This window comes from Camelus bactrianus, chromosome 14, assembly GCF_048773025.1.
Source record: "Camelus bactrianus isolate YW-2024 breed Bactrian camel chromosome 14, ASM4877302v1, whole genome shotgun sequence".
NCBI classification, from domain to species: Eukaryota; Metazoa; Chordata; class Mammalia; order Artiodactyla; family Camelidae; genus Camelus; species Camelus bactrianus.
The window spans coordinates 9,801,866-9,820,436 of record NC_133552.1 but is presented as its reverse complement, the minus strand read 5'-3'; the positions used below and the strand labels follow the sequence as shown (position 1 = coordinate 9,820,436).

General features: G+C 40.3%; 1 protein-coding gene across 13 annotated transcripts in view; it reads right to left on the bottom strand.

The window, feature by feature from the left end:
* Window positions 1-1,900: 1,900 nt before the first annotated feature.
* Window positions 1,901-18,571, bottom strand: part of NBEA (neurobeachin) — a 536,549-nt gene continuing 519,878 nt past the window's right edge. For all 13 annotated transcript variants that reach the window (XM_074378046.1, XM_074378047.1, XM_074378045.1 and 10 more), the window contains 4 exons: window positions 8,557-8,658; window positions 6,439-6,635; window positions 5,596-5,747; window positions 1,901-3,761 (listed from right to left, as the gene is read on the bottom strand). In XM_074378046.1, the coding sequence (XP_074234147.1) occupies window positions 3,671-3,761; window positions 5,596-5,747; window positions 6,439-6,635; window positions 8,557-8,658 (542 nt within the window). In that variant the 3' untranslated portion in view covers window positions 1,901-3,670. The remainder of the gene's footprint in view (window positions 3,762-5,595; window positions 5,748-6,438; window positions 6,636-8,556; window positions 8,659-18,571) is intronic.

Here is an 18,571-nt window from a genome sequence, read left to right as displayed (position 1 = left end):
GACAATGTGACAGTATGTGTTAATGGACTGCATGCTAGGGGCCAGTCAGTCGCCCTAATCAGAAATTTACACTCCAGATCATTTAGTCAGTAAAGTCAATGTGAAGTCAAGGACCAGGGCTCCAGCTTCCTTATCTCAGAGGAGACTAGAAGCGTTATGGCTTATGGTAGTGAAAGCTAAGACTGAGTATTCAGTAGGGAAATGATTGGCTTCTTAATTAGCACCACTGATGAAATTAGTGGTATTTAATGTATGTGAATTCAATATACACAGGCTGCAGTATTGTAGAGACCTTTCCCTTCTCCCCATGACCAAGGCGTAGAAATCTACTGAGGTCCCTAGCCTGTGCTCGTGGGGTGGTGGCCAAGGCTTGATGCGTAAACGACTAGGGTGGAGGATTCCGGCTGCTGGTGGCATTACAAGGCTAATGGGACCCTGCTTCTAGAATATTTGTGCATGTGTTTTCAGTGTGTCTTCTATGTAAACGGTTGTCAGATCACCTAGAAAGACACTGGTCTTCCCACGCTCACAGAAGGGTTCTATGAATGAGCTCATGCTTGCTTCCTAAAATGAGTTAGATGAAATGTGTTGGATGAAAATATCTCCAAATGTGGCAGAAATTGGACCTGAAAATTGTTTTCCTCATAACATAGTGAGGATGTGGGGTTTGGGGACTTACCTTTACCTGCCAAAAAGATTGTGTGTGACCAAATTGGTTTAGGTCAACTTGCAACAAGGAGTTCCACCAGGTAGTGCCAGCTAAAAGGAGCTCTCTGGGCGGAGATGATACTAGGGACCAAGGTACAGGGTGGTGATCAGCCACGTGTAAGGAGGTGGGTTTGCCTGAGGTGCAGGGTGCCAAGGGAGGGACAGGTGAGAATGTTTCCTCTACTGAGTTTGGACTGCACCCCTCACATTGTCATTGTTGACAGCGTGCCCAGGGTGACCCACATCAGAATCACCTGGGGGATGGGGCCCTAGATTCTGCTATGAGAAATAAGCTCCCCAGGTGATTTTTCACCCACCAGAGTTTATGAACATGTGCAAGCCACTTCAGGGTGCCTGGTGGTGGGATGACTGGGCTGGGGTGTAGCCACACCCTCCAGTAGCAGTGTGGAGTATGGTGGGAGGGGTCCGATGTGAGGCCCAGATTCTGGTCAGGTGGTTTTGGTGTCAGTCGAGATGATGGTTCTGGAAGAGGGGCAGTCGGTTTAAAGAGATCTCTAGGTAGTAACACACCGATGAGTGGCTGATGGGCTGTAGGACGGGCTGGGATGAGGGAGCCACCCGGACTGGTGGTGACTGACAGGTGTCTGGTCTGGGGATGGGATGGAGAGAGATGGTAGCAAGTCCTTCTTAGGCTACTGCTGGTTGTGTCCTTCTGTCCCGAGAACGCGGATGGAAGCTCACCTGCAGTCTGTCACGCCCTGGGCCGGCCCAGGCTGCTGTGAGCCACCGAAGCCCCCTCCGCACTGCTCCTGCCACCCGCCTGCTTCGGTCTGCAGCTGCTCCCGTCCCGCCTGCATCATGCCTGGTCAGTGATCAACTCTAGAAAGCATGGCTCAAATGAAAACAGCATTACTGGGTAACTTTCACATAATAGGTCTTTACACCCTTCACCTGCATTTAGTTCCTTTTACATGAAACAAACCCCCAGAGTGGACCATGCAGAAGAAACAACAAGGGCTGCTTGCCTCTGGTCACTGGTGCCCCGAATCCCTGCCAGATGACCAAGCAGAGCAGCTCATGTTTCAGCAAATTACAGGACCTCATTAGGACTCTATTTCATGTTCTTAGATGCTCTCGGCCTTTATACGAGGTGACGCTGATTTCTTAAACTTGTATGACAACATAATGAATGCATGGAAGTGAAGTGTCCAACGAAATGTGAAACAATCAGTGAATTCTTTGCATATTTTATTTTTCTTTTTTTGATTTCCAACTCACACACATCTGGCATATTTTACATCTTTGCAATAAAACATGGTTACAATAGCTTAAGGAATTTATATATCCAAAATATTTCACCATGATCTCGAGATGAAATGAACTTGTCTTCCAGATGTTCATTATCTTCCCAATTCTAAGCTACAAGACTCAAGATATTGCTTACAGCCTGGTGATGAATAACTTAATCATTACGCCGATTCCCCCAGAATTTCAGAATCTCATAAATACAAACAACAATGAAGAAGGAATTCAGTGCTAAAACTTACTAGTACAAGGTGGATAACAAATAAGTAATCACATCAATAAATAATGATATGTTTCTGGTGCAAAGTGCCAATACAAAGAACCCATTATCTTGTTTTATCTTTTTAAATAAAGGACTGTAAGTGAGTGTAAATTCTGAGAAAATTACATTCCTGTAACATGCCTCATAGCCCTACCGACACAATATGTACATCTATGACGATACAGTCACCAAATATACAAAGAAGAAACATGAATAAAGTGTATATACCCCTGGGTGTGTAACTTGATCAGTACAATGTATGGAAAATCATTTGACAGCCATCATTGTATATCAGAAAAGATGAAGTGCCTTAGGCTTAAGAATGTGGCGTTAGGTGAGAATTTCACAAGAACCTAAAAGAATAACTTCAGTTATTGTTATAATAAAGTCTGACTTATTAGTAAAGAAACTAAGCTATTCAAGAACCAAAGAGAGAGAGAGAGAAAAAAAAAATAGCAAACAAAAGTTAGCATCAGATTCTCCTCCCCTAATGTACACATACTAAGCCAGCAGGATGACTCTGGAAGAGTTGCCCAGGAGTTAGGAAGTCATTACTACAGAACTAACGATCGGGACTCCAATTTATACAACAAAACCAGGACCTCATCCCTAAGCCCCCTTTCTGCTGTGTCTTCAAATTATGAAGGGTAGGGCTGAATTTTCTTTGTATAAAGTACCCCAAATGGCAAGTAATGGCTTAGTATCCAAATGCTTTATGAGCAAATTTCACTTAGAAGGGATGAATTTAGATTAAAAAGTGCAAACCATATTTTGGTGAAAATGTCAACAATTACTAACTGAGTCCAAATTCAATCCTTTCATACAAGCTGTGTCCTTGGACAGATCTTACGATTTCCTAGCATGAATGCACCTGTTCCATCAAGACATCAGGATTAAAGAACATGCAAGTTGTAACTCCACAATAAAATTAAGAAACGTTTTGTTCTTTATACAAGGTTTCACTTTTACAAAAGTATCCCTTTAAATAAGATGCATCTGATGTACAAAGTATCAAACGTGGGTTTTTTTTTTTTTTCTCAGCTTGAAAAGAGGCTGGAAATGGGATGCCGGTTAGGTTCAAAGCTTAAACTTTGTGACAACTGGACACAAGGTTCCTCAGAATTGTCAAAAGTCTCTTGTGACACGTCCTACTACCTTTTCTCAATAAACAACAATATATGAAATAATTACCAAAACATCTCCTAATTCATATAATTTACATGATATAAGCTTGCTTGATAGCAGCTGGTGTTCAGTCGTGAAAAAACACACAAAGTAAAATGGCTGCTGACTACAATGTACAGCTATTGCTGGGTGGGATGGAATGTACAAACGGAGGTCGATGTAGACGAGTTTTTTCCACCAGAGATATTGCCTTTCCTCACAGCACTTGTGCTCTCAGCTTGAACTTGGCTTTTGGTTCTTCATTTGTCTTCAGTACCTGTTCTGATGCTCATAATGCCACCGATTAAAATCTATATTAAAAGCTACAATGCTCCCAGAAGCCATGCCAGTGATCAGAGTCCTGGAAAAGCAGAGACAGTAGTTAAGAGAGACACAAAATCCCTGACGTGGTTCTACTTCCTACTAAACAACAGCACGATCTCAAAGTTCACCAAGTTTTAATCCTGTGCACTGAGAGAGGATGAAAATTTATTCTTGGTTCTCCTGAGAGAGGCTGAATCAATCCCACCAACACCTGGACGGCCAGACCAACTGCTGATTAACTTTCGATCGGACAACTCATCAGATGAACACTTTTTGAGTAGCCTCACCATATGTTGCTCTGTCAATCTGTAACTTATGTGCATGTCATGTGCTACTGTTCCAACATATATCAGGGACATCATAAAACAGTAAGAATGACTGAAGTTAAGGATGAGATTGAAAAAGAGATAGAAAGTTGGTCAGTGTCTTTCCTCACTCCTCTGGAGACTGCTAGCATGAATGAGCTCTGCCTACCATCTCTCCTCCACTCTCTCCCCACGCCGAGTGAAGGATAAAGAGCTTATTACAAAGACTTTCCTGCCCTCTGCACCCCTCAAGAAGAGAGAATCACTTCCTTCTTTTGCTCCTGCCTCCCTCATATACAGTCATAATGAGTATTTGAGCTCTTTGGGTCAGTAATCTTGTCATGTACCCTCAGGACTGTGCACAGTACTTAATCCATGATGGTAGCAACAAACGTTTGCCATGTGAATATGGGAATGAATAAGACTATCAGGGAGAATTTTTAAACACATGTAATATCAAACACTTTCGAAACACCCCTGTATACACAAGTAATTACACAGCAAACCATTCCCCTTTATCATGAATATGGACTATAGCATTTTGGAACACTCTAATAATAAGCTGCTTAAATCTTCTTTAAAACAGGCTGGGCTGCAGATCAAATATCCCTTCCCCAAACTAATTTAAAGTCCATTGTTTTTCTCGATGACTTCAGTACCATTTTACTATACTGTGAAGATGCTTTGTTAAATTTATTATATAAGCCTTTATATTTATAATATTTTAAAACCAGTACTCTTATAAAGAATATACAAATAGTGAAATAAGTTGGTTAATAAGCTTTTCTTATTTGTTAAAATATAGCAGAAAATGAGAAATTACCATATTCAGATTATAGTTTTATTTTTTAAATTAGAAATTTTAGACTTTATAGTCCAAATACTCTTTTCACTTTATAATAAACCCAAAGGCAAATTTTAGAAAATAACAAACTCCTGTTGAAAACTGAGGAAAACTGGAAAATCATATCACTTAGTTAACATCCAAATCAACTCCTCCCAAGAAAAGATTACAGTGTATTAGGGAAATACGTAACATACCACCTAATCACATAAATGAGAGATACGTGAGTAAGAAAGTGGGGGTTTGGGACTGTTTCAAGTAACGAGCGCCTAAAGCAGAGGCCAGCTGTGGTCTGCGCTCTGCCTTTGGCTGAAATTCATTAGTCAGACTTATGCCTCAAGCTGAGACTCACTTCTGTTTTAAAAAATGTGTCTCTTCCACATAATGTAAACCAAGGAGGCCTGTCTGAGACCAGGCAAGGATCTGAGGACAGAGCAGTTGGTGGGGATAATTTCACATTTGGGGCAGCATCTGGCTGTGCCTGGCTTTCTTCAGACCCATTTCTTTCTCCCCCCCCCCCCTTATTCTCTTCCTCTGTTCCCTTCTTACCAGAATCCCTTCTTAGGGTACTTACTCCTCTCCTCAGTTTACCCTTTTCTGCGCTTGTCTTTCTTTCATCTGGATGCTGGATTCTTATTCACAGCACATTTCACCCTGGGTAAAATATAAAGAACTTCCGAAGACAGTTCTTAAGTGATCACATTCTCCCCGACGTGGCTCACCTCTGGTCATGGGATAAGTCCATTGCTCTAATGCCAGCGTCACATCCGGGGTAAATGTACAGCTGCTTGAAGTCACAGGCCTGCCAGACCTCCACCACACCATTGTCCCCTCCGGTCACCAGGTTCTGGCCATCGCTACTCAGGAGAATGGCCTTCAGACAGGGCAGAAAAGCAACCGTTTCTCTCCGTGGTTCCCAAATGACCAACAGTCACTACTGAAATGCACTTACTACAGGTCCCTTGTCATTATTATCTGCTTTTAGCCATCCATCTAAGTTTTATAATAGACTTTCCAATGTGCAATTCATCAAAGTTCTTACGTAAACAAAAGATCTTATTAAAACCAATTTAGATTATAAAATAACAGAAGTCCCAAAGAATATTAACAGCATCAAGACTTTTAGAACAAATGGCAGAAGCATATTTCAAAACAGTTTTTAATAATGATAAACCAGCAATTAAAATTCATTTGTGTGTCATGGGCAATTGGGTACGTAATTTTGGTCTAGGTTTCGAAAGTTAAGATTCATTGACAATAAACTAGCTTTTAATGTCAGGGGGTGCAGTGCAGGAACTGTTTGTAAGAGAAGCCTAAGAAAGTCTCCCTAAGTCAGACCTCTAACCAAATAACAGCTGTCATCTCCAAAGTCTAATTCATTGCGTTAATTACTTGATATTAAATGAGCTTTGAGTTTTTCAAAGCATCCATCCACATGAATCTATATGCTTTTACAAACCACTGCACATTTGTCTGGACCCCAGAGAGATGTATTATGAGTCGTTTAGTGTAAAACAGCCGCGTCTCAGCCCATGGCTCCGGCCCCGCGCCGCGTGCGCACGTACCCGTGTCGCGTCGCTGACCTCCATCTGGGCCAGGAGCTTCCCGTTGATGCTGAAATTGCTGAACCGCCCGCGCTCGTAGTAGATGATGCAGTGGCCTTCGCTGGAGACAGAAATCAAGCGCGGGAACAAGCAGTTTTCCGGTCCCTCGAGGGCTCTCAGCAAGTCTCCAGTGATTGTGTGGACGAGGCAAGGGCCCTCTGCAGAGCGGGGAACATCAACGGGCACAGTCACGGGCGATGACCGGTCACATCGCGCCCGCACACCGCACCTGGACACGCACTCAGGTTTGTCGAAAGCAGGCGGAAAAGAACAGAACGATGCTGGCAAGAGCCAAGCGCCGAGGTTACATTTCATCAGAACCAAACAGTACAAATACTGTTCCGTGACACACACGTATCCTCCAAGCGTTTACCTAGGTAAAGACGTGCTTTTTCCCTTTATGAGAAAATATTCACTAAAAAGGATGTAGTTCATACATTACATGGGAATAAAAGACTGTATGTCCCAGTTTTCTCTTCATCTGCTTTTAGAAAATTTTCTTTAGAAAGTTTAGGACGATTTTCAAAAGAATTGCTAACTTTCTTTAGTATCATCAAAATTTTCACATTGTACCACATACATACATTACTAACAAATAATAAGTTTTACCTTTTCTATAGTCTATGCATAAAATGTAAAAGGCAAAATTAAGAAAATTAATCAAGTAATTCAGACTGTAGAAACACTTTTTGTCTTTTAAATAAACAAAGAGTGAGGCAGGAATGTGAAAGTAGTCCAGAGAGTGACTTATTCTGCTCCAATTGTTTTTTTGCCAGGTAGAAGTTGTGTTAAGATAAAAGATTTATTAGTCAAGTTCATATAAATAATTGGTTGATAAAGTTTGGTATTATCTGTCCCCCTACTCACTCCCCCCAAAAAACTGCACAAAAACTATGTATGAATTACATTCTTATTTTTCAATAAATTGATTCAAGGAAATACATATTTTACAAAACAAGTGACATTATAATGCTATACATAAAATTCTTCCTGATGACTAAAGTAGTAAGTGTGCATTATAGAAAATACAAAGAGTTAGACAAAAAACTAGCAATCACCTCTAACATCAACCATCATCTACAGAAAATTGTTTTCTTATATGTACTATGTGTCTTTTATTTTCCTTTCTTTTTTTTTTAAGCTTTACATAATAGAATAATACTAGACATATTATTACCAAAACAGACATTAAAAGATATTTACTGAGATTATCCTGTGTGTCCATTCCTGGGCTATTGACTCTTAAATACAAAAATGAAGAACACAGTGTCCTACCTTCAGACATGATATCCATTATCTATCAAGCAGCCAGAATAAGCGCCTAATCTGATCATCTTATCACCTGGCTAAAAACCTCAGCAGTTTCCCACTATACCCAAAGTAAAATACAAATTGCAGATCCTCGAGCCACGGGCCCCACCTCTTCCGCTTTCTCTCTCCTTAACTCTGTGGTGTCCTCACCTCAGCCCCTTTGGTTTCCTTTCAGTTCCTCCCAAGCATTACGCTCCTTCCTGCCCCAGAACTTCCCATGGAGAACTGGAATCTGAGCCAGAATTAGAATCCAAGTTCCCTGACTTTGCCCCAAACAATACTTCTACCACAAAAAGTCAAAAGAACTAAGTCATTGTATTTCCTTTCCCACCTACCTCTACACAGCCCCAGGCCTTGAGAAGATGACTCGTGCAGCGGGTGGATCCAAGGCTGTATCTGATGCGCAACCTGACCCCCTCATGATCCCCCCACCGCCGTGACTGCCCCCTCCCCGCGTTCTGGGTATCTTTCCCTTATCTTTTAAATGTTATTTTTAATGACTGCATCATACGGATATGCTGCAGTTTAATTTACCAGTGTTCTGGCTAGAGTGCTGGTGACCACAAGACACTACATAAAATTTTATGTGTATTTTATGTTAGGACTAGCAAATGTTATAATAAATAATAAAACTGAACAGCTGTAAAGAACCTAGAGATTACCTTTGTCTAGGAAGAGCCTCCTAAAGGAAATAAATCATAAATCACGGTTACCTCATGAGAATAGTACAGTTTTTAAAGGCCGAAAATGAAAGAACTGTCTTCTGACCTTTAGCACCACTGATAACAAGTCCAAGTTCTGCACAGACAGAAACACAGACAACTTCATGGTCGTGGCCGGTGAGGACAGCTCTTGGGGCAGGATAGTCACCTGCAAGGAAACAGCAGCAGTGAGTCACTACAGACCAAGAGCAGAAATGAAGAGCTACACCATTAAACCAAACATTTAAAATAAGAATCACTAATGTTTAGTAAGGACACTTACTAGCTGTGTGACCATGAGCCTGTTACGTAACCTCTCTGCTGCTTCCTCATCCATAAAAAAAAAAAAGGTTGCTTCCTGTGTAAGCAACCTCTTACACAGGTTGCTTAGATGACTGGGTAAGTCAACAAATGTGATGTGCTTATGACACCATGATAGGGGTGAGAGCTATTCTTTTCTTCCTGATTATTATTAAGAAATAGAAATCAAGCCTGTCAAAGCATTTACATGAGTAATCTCATTTAATTACGAGATTCATATGAGGACGGTACAATTATTATTTCTATTTTATAGCCTAGAGAGCCACGGCTTTGAAAAGTTAATCAATGTGTACACTTTCATACAGGAGCAAGTGTTAGAACTGAACTCAGAGCTAGGTAGTTTTCAAACCTGTGTTCATATCCATTTAAAAATGCTCCTTAAAAATCTTCAACAAAACAGCCTGTGGTGCTTTACCTTTTGGTTGGGGGAGGGGAGGAAAGCAGTGAAAGGAAGAAGAGATGATCAGATGATCATCTTAATTCTCCACTTGACTTTATTGGTGTGAACCTAGCTCAGGAAGTCCAGCTGCAAGCATTCTGCCTGCCGCGTGCTGTCACCTCTGTACTAAGTGCACACCTTCGAAGTGACAGGAGTGCTTCTCAGCGGGCTAGGATTTGGGACCCATGAAACAACCACAGCACATCTTCCACAGGCTGACCACCAGAGGCACTCAACAATGACAAGTGGGAAGAACAAACGTATATGCACAGAGTGTAAGAGGGATCAAAAAACCCGCATACAAATGAACAAGAAAAGCAGAATATTGGTGAATAAAATGCATGCATGCAAGCCTGCAAGAAGGATCAACAAAGCTGAAAGGGCACATGCTCAATACTGTCTTATTTGGAGAAGCCACTTTGAGATGGAGATGAGGGATGGCTACCATCTTGGGGTGCAAAAGTGTGGAGGAAAGAAAACAACAGAAAGTCAGAGAGGAATTCTGGAGGTGCATGGGGGTGGTGCTAGTCTGCTTTGGTAGATGGGAAAAGAAAGCCAGCACTGGCCATACTGGGCAGGATATGAGGGCCTGAAAGACTCTTAAGTGAAACTCCATTGAAGGCGGGTGATCGCAAAGAAGGACATGAAATGCTTATTTACAATGTCATTTGGAGCTGGACCACTCAGATCAGATTCCACAAATATTTATTAATACCGTGTTGTACCCAACTATTTCCACTTTCCATTAACAACATCATACTTATCAATGTCTTATATTGCCTATTTCTCTTTTTTAAGTTTTAAACAGTTCTAGTGGACTCATATTGTACGACACTGGTTTATCTGGGATGTAACTGTTCAGTTGATTCAACAATATCATCTCAGCAAAGAGCAAGTATTAATATATAAATATATAAATATGCCCTTGTGTGTATATAAAAATATCATTATTTCATTTTAAGTTGCCAGTATCACTGATCATTACTTTTTCTGCTTGGAAAGGCATGTTGTAACTTGGTCTGGTGACTGCAACTCTTCCAGAATTCTTCCTATTCATCAAATTATGGCCTATGTACCCTGGGATCTGTGGATATTTTCTTGGGGGTGAAAAGTTCTATGAAAAATGTTACATTTCAGATTTGCACTTTGATGATACTCTACTTTTAACCAGTTGTAAAGATGAAATCTCTCTTTGCTGTCAAAAATCTATGCTGTGGCAATTTAAAATGGAAATATACTTAAAAATGAAGAAAAGCTAATTAAGTCAGTGTTTCTCAAATTAGATCCAAGGAGTCCAAGAACACATTCTAAAGAGTCAGAGATTTTTTTGGGGGGGGTGGTTAATGACAATTTTGTTCTCTTTAAAAGGGGTCAGTGTATTACTCAAGTTTGAGACACATTATTATAGACTAATTTATTTTTTATCGAAATTCACAAACTCAATTTGGCAGCTTCCACACCACTACCTGTATTTTCCTGTTTTTAGAATTAAATAAAAAACATTAATTACATGTTAAATATTTATAGCACATATAGAAGACTAAGTGAACAAAATGAACTCCCTTGTATTCACCCCCTAGCTTAAGAAATAACATTACCAGTAACTTGAATGCCCCCTTATATTTTAGAGAATATTACGCTTTAAAAAAAAAAAGTTCTGTATTTTTCTCTTCTGTTCATTCGCTTGACCTGGTTGTTGAGTTTGTGATTTTGCCTGTGTAGTGCTTGAGTTCCTGCATGCTGCCTGTTTTCCTCTGTGAACTCATGTTCTGGATGGGGTTGACCCCCCCCTTCCCCATCTGATCTCTCAGAGAAACGCTCTATGCTTTCTGAGCGCTGCTTCCTCTTGCAATCCCGTGGCCCTCCCTGTGGAGGGGCAGTGGGAGGAGAGAACCTTTGAGGACTGGCACTTGTGCCTGCCTCCTGGGCAGCCCCTCCCTTGGCACTGACAAGATGCACAGCCCTGAGCAGCTGGATTGGTGCTCCAATTCCCTGCCCCACAGTGGCAGAAGCAAAGGCAACAATAGGTCATGGAAAATTCTGGGAAGAAAGCATGTAACTAAAATGCCCAGCGAGGTGCCCAGTGAGGTACCCACCACTCTTCCCCTCTGGTCCACCAGTGTCTCCTCCTGCAGACCCACTGGTCTCCTGTCTGCTCGGGACCTGCTCACAGTTTTCTGAGTTCTCTCAGGTGCATCAGCTTCCAGTTTGCTTTTGGGGAATTTCTTATTTGGATGGCATGTGGGAGGGAAGCTGAAATCCCATGTTAGTGTGTCGTCTTATTCTAAATTTATGCACCTTGTTAGACTGTGTTTGAATATTGGCAGAGTACCCACTTATATTTGTCAGCAGTACTGGATTTGTCTGAAACATATTTATATAATTGATAAAATTATGCTTCAAAGATGCCCTGAATTCCCCAGCAAAATGAAGATTAACTATTGATAGTATTTTATGTGTAATATTATCCTTAATTTTTCTAAGTGATTATTTTACCTTGGAGAGACTGATGAATTAAAAATCCTACAATTATATGCTTAATAAAATTCATACAGAGTTTTGTAAAGCTTTCCCTTATACGCTACAGAAAAAGTAAAATGCATCTAGTTCCACTGCAGGGAATTTTAAAGATGTGTAAAAATATTTCTTATGCATGTAATATATTTTCTATAAGGAAATACATTTTTCAAAGGCTTCTCTCTGATTTAGAAAGTTTAAAATGTTTAAAGTTTCATTACAATTCCCCCAGATCATCTGAATAAACTATGAAACCTAGGGGATTTTACAGGACCTCTGAAAGCATTGTTTCCCTCTTTAAACTATAGAAAAGTAAACAAAATGTTATTTGGGGGTTTCTGAGTTGGGGAACTGGCAGCAGGGAGAAAGCATATTTCCTGCATTTCATTTCACTGCCAGGGACAGATGTCACACACCCCAACAATCATTCAAAATCCTAGGAATATTCTGTCACTGTCACATCACAATTGATGGATGTAGCTGAGGGTTAAAGGGCCCCGCACAGAGGGAGGTGCAGGTGAGATCTCCCCTCCAAGGACCACAGCACCACTGCCCTCCTTCCCCAGCCATTTCCTCAGGAGAAGAGCTTTCTGTGTGATGGAATTACTATACATGATAAAGAACAAACACGTCCAATTTTGAGATTCCTTACAGGCAAGCAGTTGGAAGCCCCAAATGTAAAAGGCTTACAATACACAGATTCCATCTCATTTTTATCATAAGCCATTTCAGTATTTTTAAAATGGATGATGAGAAAAGTACAAAGGTATTAGATGCTGCCCTTTACACAGAACTGGCAAGGAGAGCTTCTTCCACGTGATCGTCTATGGCGTTCAGAGAAATGATCAAAGTAAAGATTACTCATGGTTCTTATTATTTTGAACCTCATTTATGGGACTACTAATGCGCAGGGGAAGCTTTGGTCCTTCTGAATTAGAGCTAAACAAAACCAGCAGTTTTTCTATAGTCCTCAGTGTGGTTCCGCTGGAGTCAGAAAATGAACCTCTTGATGATATACGACATTCAGATTTTATCTGTGACCTTTGCTGAGTTACTGCAGAATCACTGCAGAAGGTATTTTCATTCATGTTTATACCTACGTAAAAATGATGGATTTTTGACTTGAAATCCCAAAATAAGAGATTTCAAAGGGTGTAGTAGTTTCATCACTACTCTGATTGCAAGATTTATTTGTAACAAGTTATGTTTGACACTTGCTGGGATAGCTCAGAAGAACCCCATTGGTAAGGAGTCCTTTACTGAGATGCTGGTCCCCAGCCACCTGAGGGCTGTTGCAATGGTTTCTGGCCCAAGTACCAGAGACGCTGGGGCCTGCATTTTCCACAGGTCACAAGCTAAGCCACATAAAAACATTCCACGGGTTGGAAAACGTCCCATGATGTGGTTTCACTTTATTGTACACTCACAGAGTGCTTGATGAGAAGTACGAGATAGAGATAAACCTATTTATTCATTCACCCTAAGTCGTTTTTTCCCTTCTTCAGAGAGGACACTGACCACACCTTCCTCTGAGCACTGTTGTTTCAGGGCAGATCTCTTTCCTTGAAGTCCTAAACCTGGATCCAGGCCACAGTACATTACCGCTCCACCTTTCCCACCCCCACATAATCAATAGTACAGTCTACTTGCCTCTCCCAAGGAAGTAGGGTTCTGCGTGATGCCGGAGAGCCTGCCGGCAAAGAGCTGAGGCTCTCTGATCATGCGAACATATTAGGCACTCTTGTTTCTTATACTGCTTCTGATCCAGGACAAAGACCCTTGCACCTTAGTTCCATAAAAGGAAAAGAAAAGCAGAAACTGAGCGGCAAGCAGCCCCCTTCTTAGTCAGGAACTCTGTAGTCTCCCGACGTGAGGCCAAGGGGATGGGCGGGCCGTGGGGTGTCCTGTGGAGCGGGCCCCGTGCTGGGGATGTTACATTACAGACGTTATCAGAAAGCCCTGTGAGGTGAGAATTATTACACACCTGACCATGCTCCCTCTCAGGGTTAATGAGAAGATGGTTTAACGTTTCCTAAACTCCAGCTAAGAGTCTTTGCTCTGAGAAGTGAGAGAAATTAATATATACATATATATGTATTTTATATATATATAAAATTAGTATCTCTAGGCTGTTCTTTGTCCTGGCTTTCTTCAGCTCCTGTAGCACCACTAGTTAGTGGTGGCTATAGAGCTGGGCACCAGGATGGTCGTTTTAAAAGAAGGCTGGATGCAGACAAAGCGAGGGATGCGATTTGGCAGATGCTCAGTGACAGGTTGTGGCTGGCGGAAGGGTGGGTGTCCAGAGCTGAAGCGCACACAATGGGAGCCCAGGGAAGGGGTGTGCGCACAGCTGGAGTCTCCTTCGCCACAGGCTTCCCGTTTCAGAGCTTGCATAATGCTCACACAGGAGCTAAAAGACTTGTTTTCAAAAGTGAAATAGAAAAAGCACGACAACAACGTCTTATACATACTACTCAATGAACATTTGTCGGTTTGATATGAAAAGATGAACAGTAAATTCTCTTTCAAAGCTTCCTGCTGCAACGACTGTAAACATTTTCAACAAGCTTTCTATCAAGCACCTCGCATCTGGTATAAACATTCAAACCACACTCTTTCAATGCAGACCGGATTTTGAGCTGAGGTCCCCATGTATTTTAAGCGTCTGTTGAGACAATGTTGACTTGCCCCTCTTGTGACTATCTTGTTGGAAGCTACAGCACGTAATGAGAAATGTCAAGTCCCAAGATCAATGAAATTTGGGGCTCTAGGGATTCAACAGGAATAGCATTGATCCTTTTAAAGAACACCAGTCAGAGACGGGCTGTAACATATTGCAGAGAAGGGCTCAGGAGGATAAGCGGCCAAGTCCAAGATACCTGCCTGACAAAAAATTCAATCAGCTTTTAGCACAAAGTGCCTGCTCTGCTCTCCCTTCTTTCATGTGATAGCCTGCTTCCAATTAAAGTGCGCAAATTAATTTTTATCACTTCCAAATTAGTTTCAGAATTTGTGTAGAAGTCTGTTTCAGATGAAAGCAGCTGTCCCTCACATCTCTGCAATTCTCTTATCTAGTTGGGGACCCTATTTCAATCTACAAGAAAACTGTCTGTGCTCAAATCACAAGTTTGAAAGAGTAACAATGAATATCTGCATTAAATATATTAATAAAACAACTATAATTCAACTGGAACCTACGCCTGACAGCCTTTGCTTATTTCTTTTATGGTCTGAGACTCTGTGTAATAATTGGTTTACACGTTCTTATTGTCTTTGCAGCAAATTCATTAACACTATAGAAATAATTAGAAAAAGGCTTATTTATGACATGTCTAGTTAGTGACAACAATATGTTTGACACAAGGAAACCATAAACTCTATGCCTACCTAAAAAAATTCACAAACATTATTTATTTTTTCCCCTCTATGGCACTAATAGAGCTACCTGTTAAAAAAATAATAATGACAAGGCAAAAGAAACGTACATATATTAAAGCACTTGAATTTATCTCAGGAAAGTTTCAGTGATGTGAACATAAGGTGAGTAATGAATCCTATCATGTTATGGTGTTGTGCTGAATATATATGATTCAGCCCCTGACACACAAAGCGAATTCAGTGTCCACACCAAGACCAATTTCTGAATTCTAACAGCTATGAGGATATTATGTTTCATGCTAGGACTTCCCCCTTCAAGTCTAGGTTAATGTATACAACCCTCAAAACCTAAGGGCATTGTGTCACACACTGTAATATGAATTTAGACGTAACTAGCTTTTTTGGTCTTGAGTAGCAATGCATTATGAGATAGAAAACACGTATAGCCTGATTCTCTGACCTGTGAGTTGGTAGCTAGAATAGATTAAACTGAATCAGGGAAAAAAAAAAAAAAAAAGAAAAGAAAAAAACCCTTTTTCTCTCATATTGTGAGTTTTCTGATGGCAAGGACTAAGTCTGTGTTAACACCCAGGGCTGATCCCTGATGTGATCTGACTGCCTGTACAAAAAGTGAACTGACCAATATATATGGTCTCTAGGCAAGCACACATGTGCTGCCAGGTGGGCCATTTTAACAGATTAAGTGACTCATCAATCAGTCGAGTCAAAGCCATACTAAATGTGACTAATTATTTTTTACTATTACTATATATGATAAAAAGCTGAAACCAGTTTTTACATAATCTTCAATTTGTGCCCAAGAGGTAAGATTCAGCATTTTGGGGATACCCAAAGATCTTATGATACAAAATATTATCTGATAGCAATTCATGATTCATGTAAAACTCAATACACTCAGCACTTCCAAGCAGGAAAAGCAGTTTTGTGCTCATTATAATATAGACTTTGTGAAGCCCAGAAAGGCAGAGGATTTCACTACCCAGCACTCCCAGCTGCTAAGACAGTACCAGCACACAGCAGGCATTCCACATGCTTGTCACTTGACTATTACTTTAGGTACCCATCCAGTTTGTTCTAGAAGAGTATTTTTTCCCTTTATGTTAAGGATAATGGATAAAATGGAACCATACTACACATGCCCACATTAAACGCCCAAGGAAGTCTTGGCAGGGTGGGTTTTATGGAAGTCCTTTAGATTCATAATGATGACAACAGTTTTTGATAAAAAACAAGTTCCTATAAATGGAGGTAATACTTTATGGATAATATTTTGCAATAATTTCTTAGGGATAATCTTGTCTTTAAAGTTTAAGTGAAATGCTACATTTAAATAAATCCAGTATTCACAATTCTGTTCTTAAGCATTAACATAAACATTTCCATTTCCAGAGCTCCTGTTGTAAGGGACTTTAAATGCACTAAATATTACTACATTTAACGTTTCTTGCTAAGTGAGGGAATATACCTACAATCAATTGTTAATCATCATTTGGCTTAAAAGATCATTAGAAAATAAAGTAGTTAACAGATAATTACTATAATTGACATTTTTCTTTAAAATTGTTTACCTCATAGCAGTACATTATATTAAGTATCTTCTCTGCTACCAGCTGGTAGTTTTTAAGAAATGAATTCTCTTTTTGGAAATATCATTTTCATCATTTCTGAGGTTCACTTTGAAGATGTTAATTAATTGGATTTTAAAAACTATTCTGTTTCTTTAGAAAAATTTTTTCTATCCGATAACTTCTAATTTTTGTCAATAACAGATGGAAGATACCACACAGCCCTGTTGCTTAATTCAACTTTTCTTCTAATTCTAATGAATGATACACTACTCTGGAAACAGAAATTTGGAAACATGTAAAAATACATTTAGATAAAACACATGTGATAATGTACCATGCTTGAGAATAATAAAGTCAACACTGGTAGATCAAATGTCTTTTACAAACACACATACACAAGAATTCTACTAAAAATGAAGTTTCTTTTTTTACGGGTATGGTTTAAAAAAAGAGTAAATTAGGAGGTTAACTTATCAGTATTCAGAGTATGATGTTTGCTATAACATATAATTGGTAGCTAATTATTTGAGTTGGTTGGAAATCAAGCAACACTGAGTATGTGTTTTCTTCAGACCAGTATCAATCACATTTTAGTTCACAGCTCAGAGCAGAGGCTGAAACGTACAATCCACACACTTTCTCTTATTCAGTGTCCTCACTGTTAAGAGACACCACTTCCATACTGCACTTTTAGTTTCTTCATCTACTGTTCCTCCCCTCTAGCTGTGGGCAACAGGGCCGAAACATCACACATCACCTGGCCACCTAGCTCACTCTATCACTACCTTCGTATGTGTATGTATCATACTCATCAGGACCTATGATAGGGCCTTTGCTCCTATCAGCTGAAAGCCATTTATTTCTTTTTCAGTATTCCTGTCAAAACACGTAAGAGCTGGGGGTGGGTGGGACTTGAAGGGTGGCTGGACAGCTCGGGCTCTGCGCCCAGCTCTCTCAAAGGCTGAACAGACCAGGCATGCAGTTGCGACACGGTATTTTTGTCCATCTCTCACCTACTCTTACAAAGTTTCACTGGCAGATACACAGCATTCCTGGGAAATTCCTACCTCTGTTTTGTCATCAATATGCCCAAACTCATGTTTCAGTTTATTCTGGAGCACCATTGAAGCTGTGACCACTGTATGAATTACGATCAGAATAACCCTGGTTTAGGTATTTGCTATTATCAACACTTTACAGAAGTCATTCTCTATTTTACAGGAAATAGGTGCATTTGAACTATTGAAAGTTTGGTCATTAAAAACAGTAATTGTTTCTAGGAAATCTCGTATGTAGTTCTTTGGTCATTTCACCATATTTACTGAAAACCTATTACGTGTGTCTCTGTGCCGGGCACCAGAGACTTAAGACGGGAAGAAGGGACTCATGGTCCACTTCCGTGTTTCCTCAGAATGGCAGCTCCAAGGAATAATAATGGCTCTTTCATGAACAAAATGTTCCATGGAAAACATGTTTGAGAAGCTGTGAGTGACACAAATGTCAAAAGATTCATTTGCGTACAACGTTCAGAGCTCACCTTGAGGGCGAGAGTGTGTGGGGTGTTTTCTAAAATTACTTCACTCTGGATTCCCTCCCATTGTTTCCTACAGCACATTTTAGGGAGCACTTTTGAATAGAAAACACTCAGGAAATCATCCCAAGCAAAGAAATCATCATATTCAGTTTTTGCCTCCCCAACGCTTAATCTGAAGAGGATACTCAATCATTGTTAAATAAACAAACAGAGATATTTACGACACCCTGTGGTAGAAAGTAGTGAGTGTCCTCATGGAGGCACAAATAAAATCTTCCGGAAATTCACAGAAGGGAGTGACTAT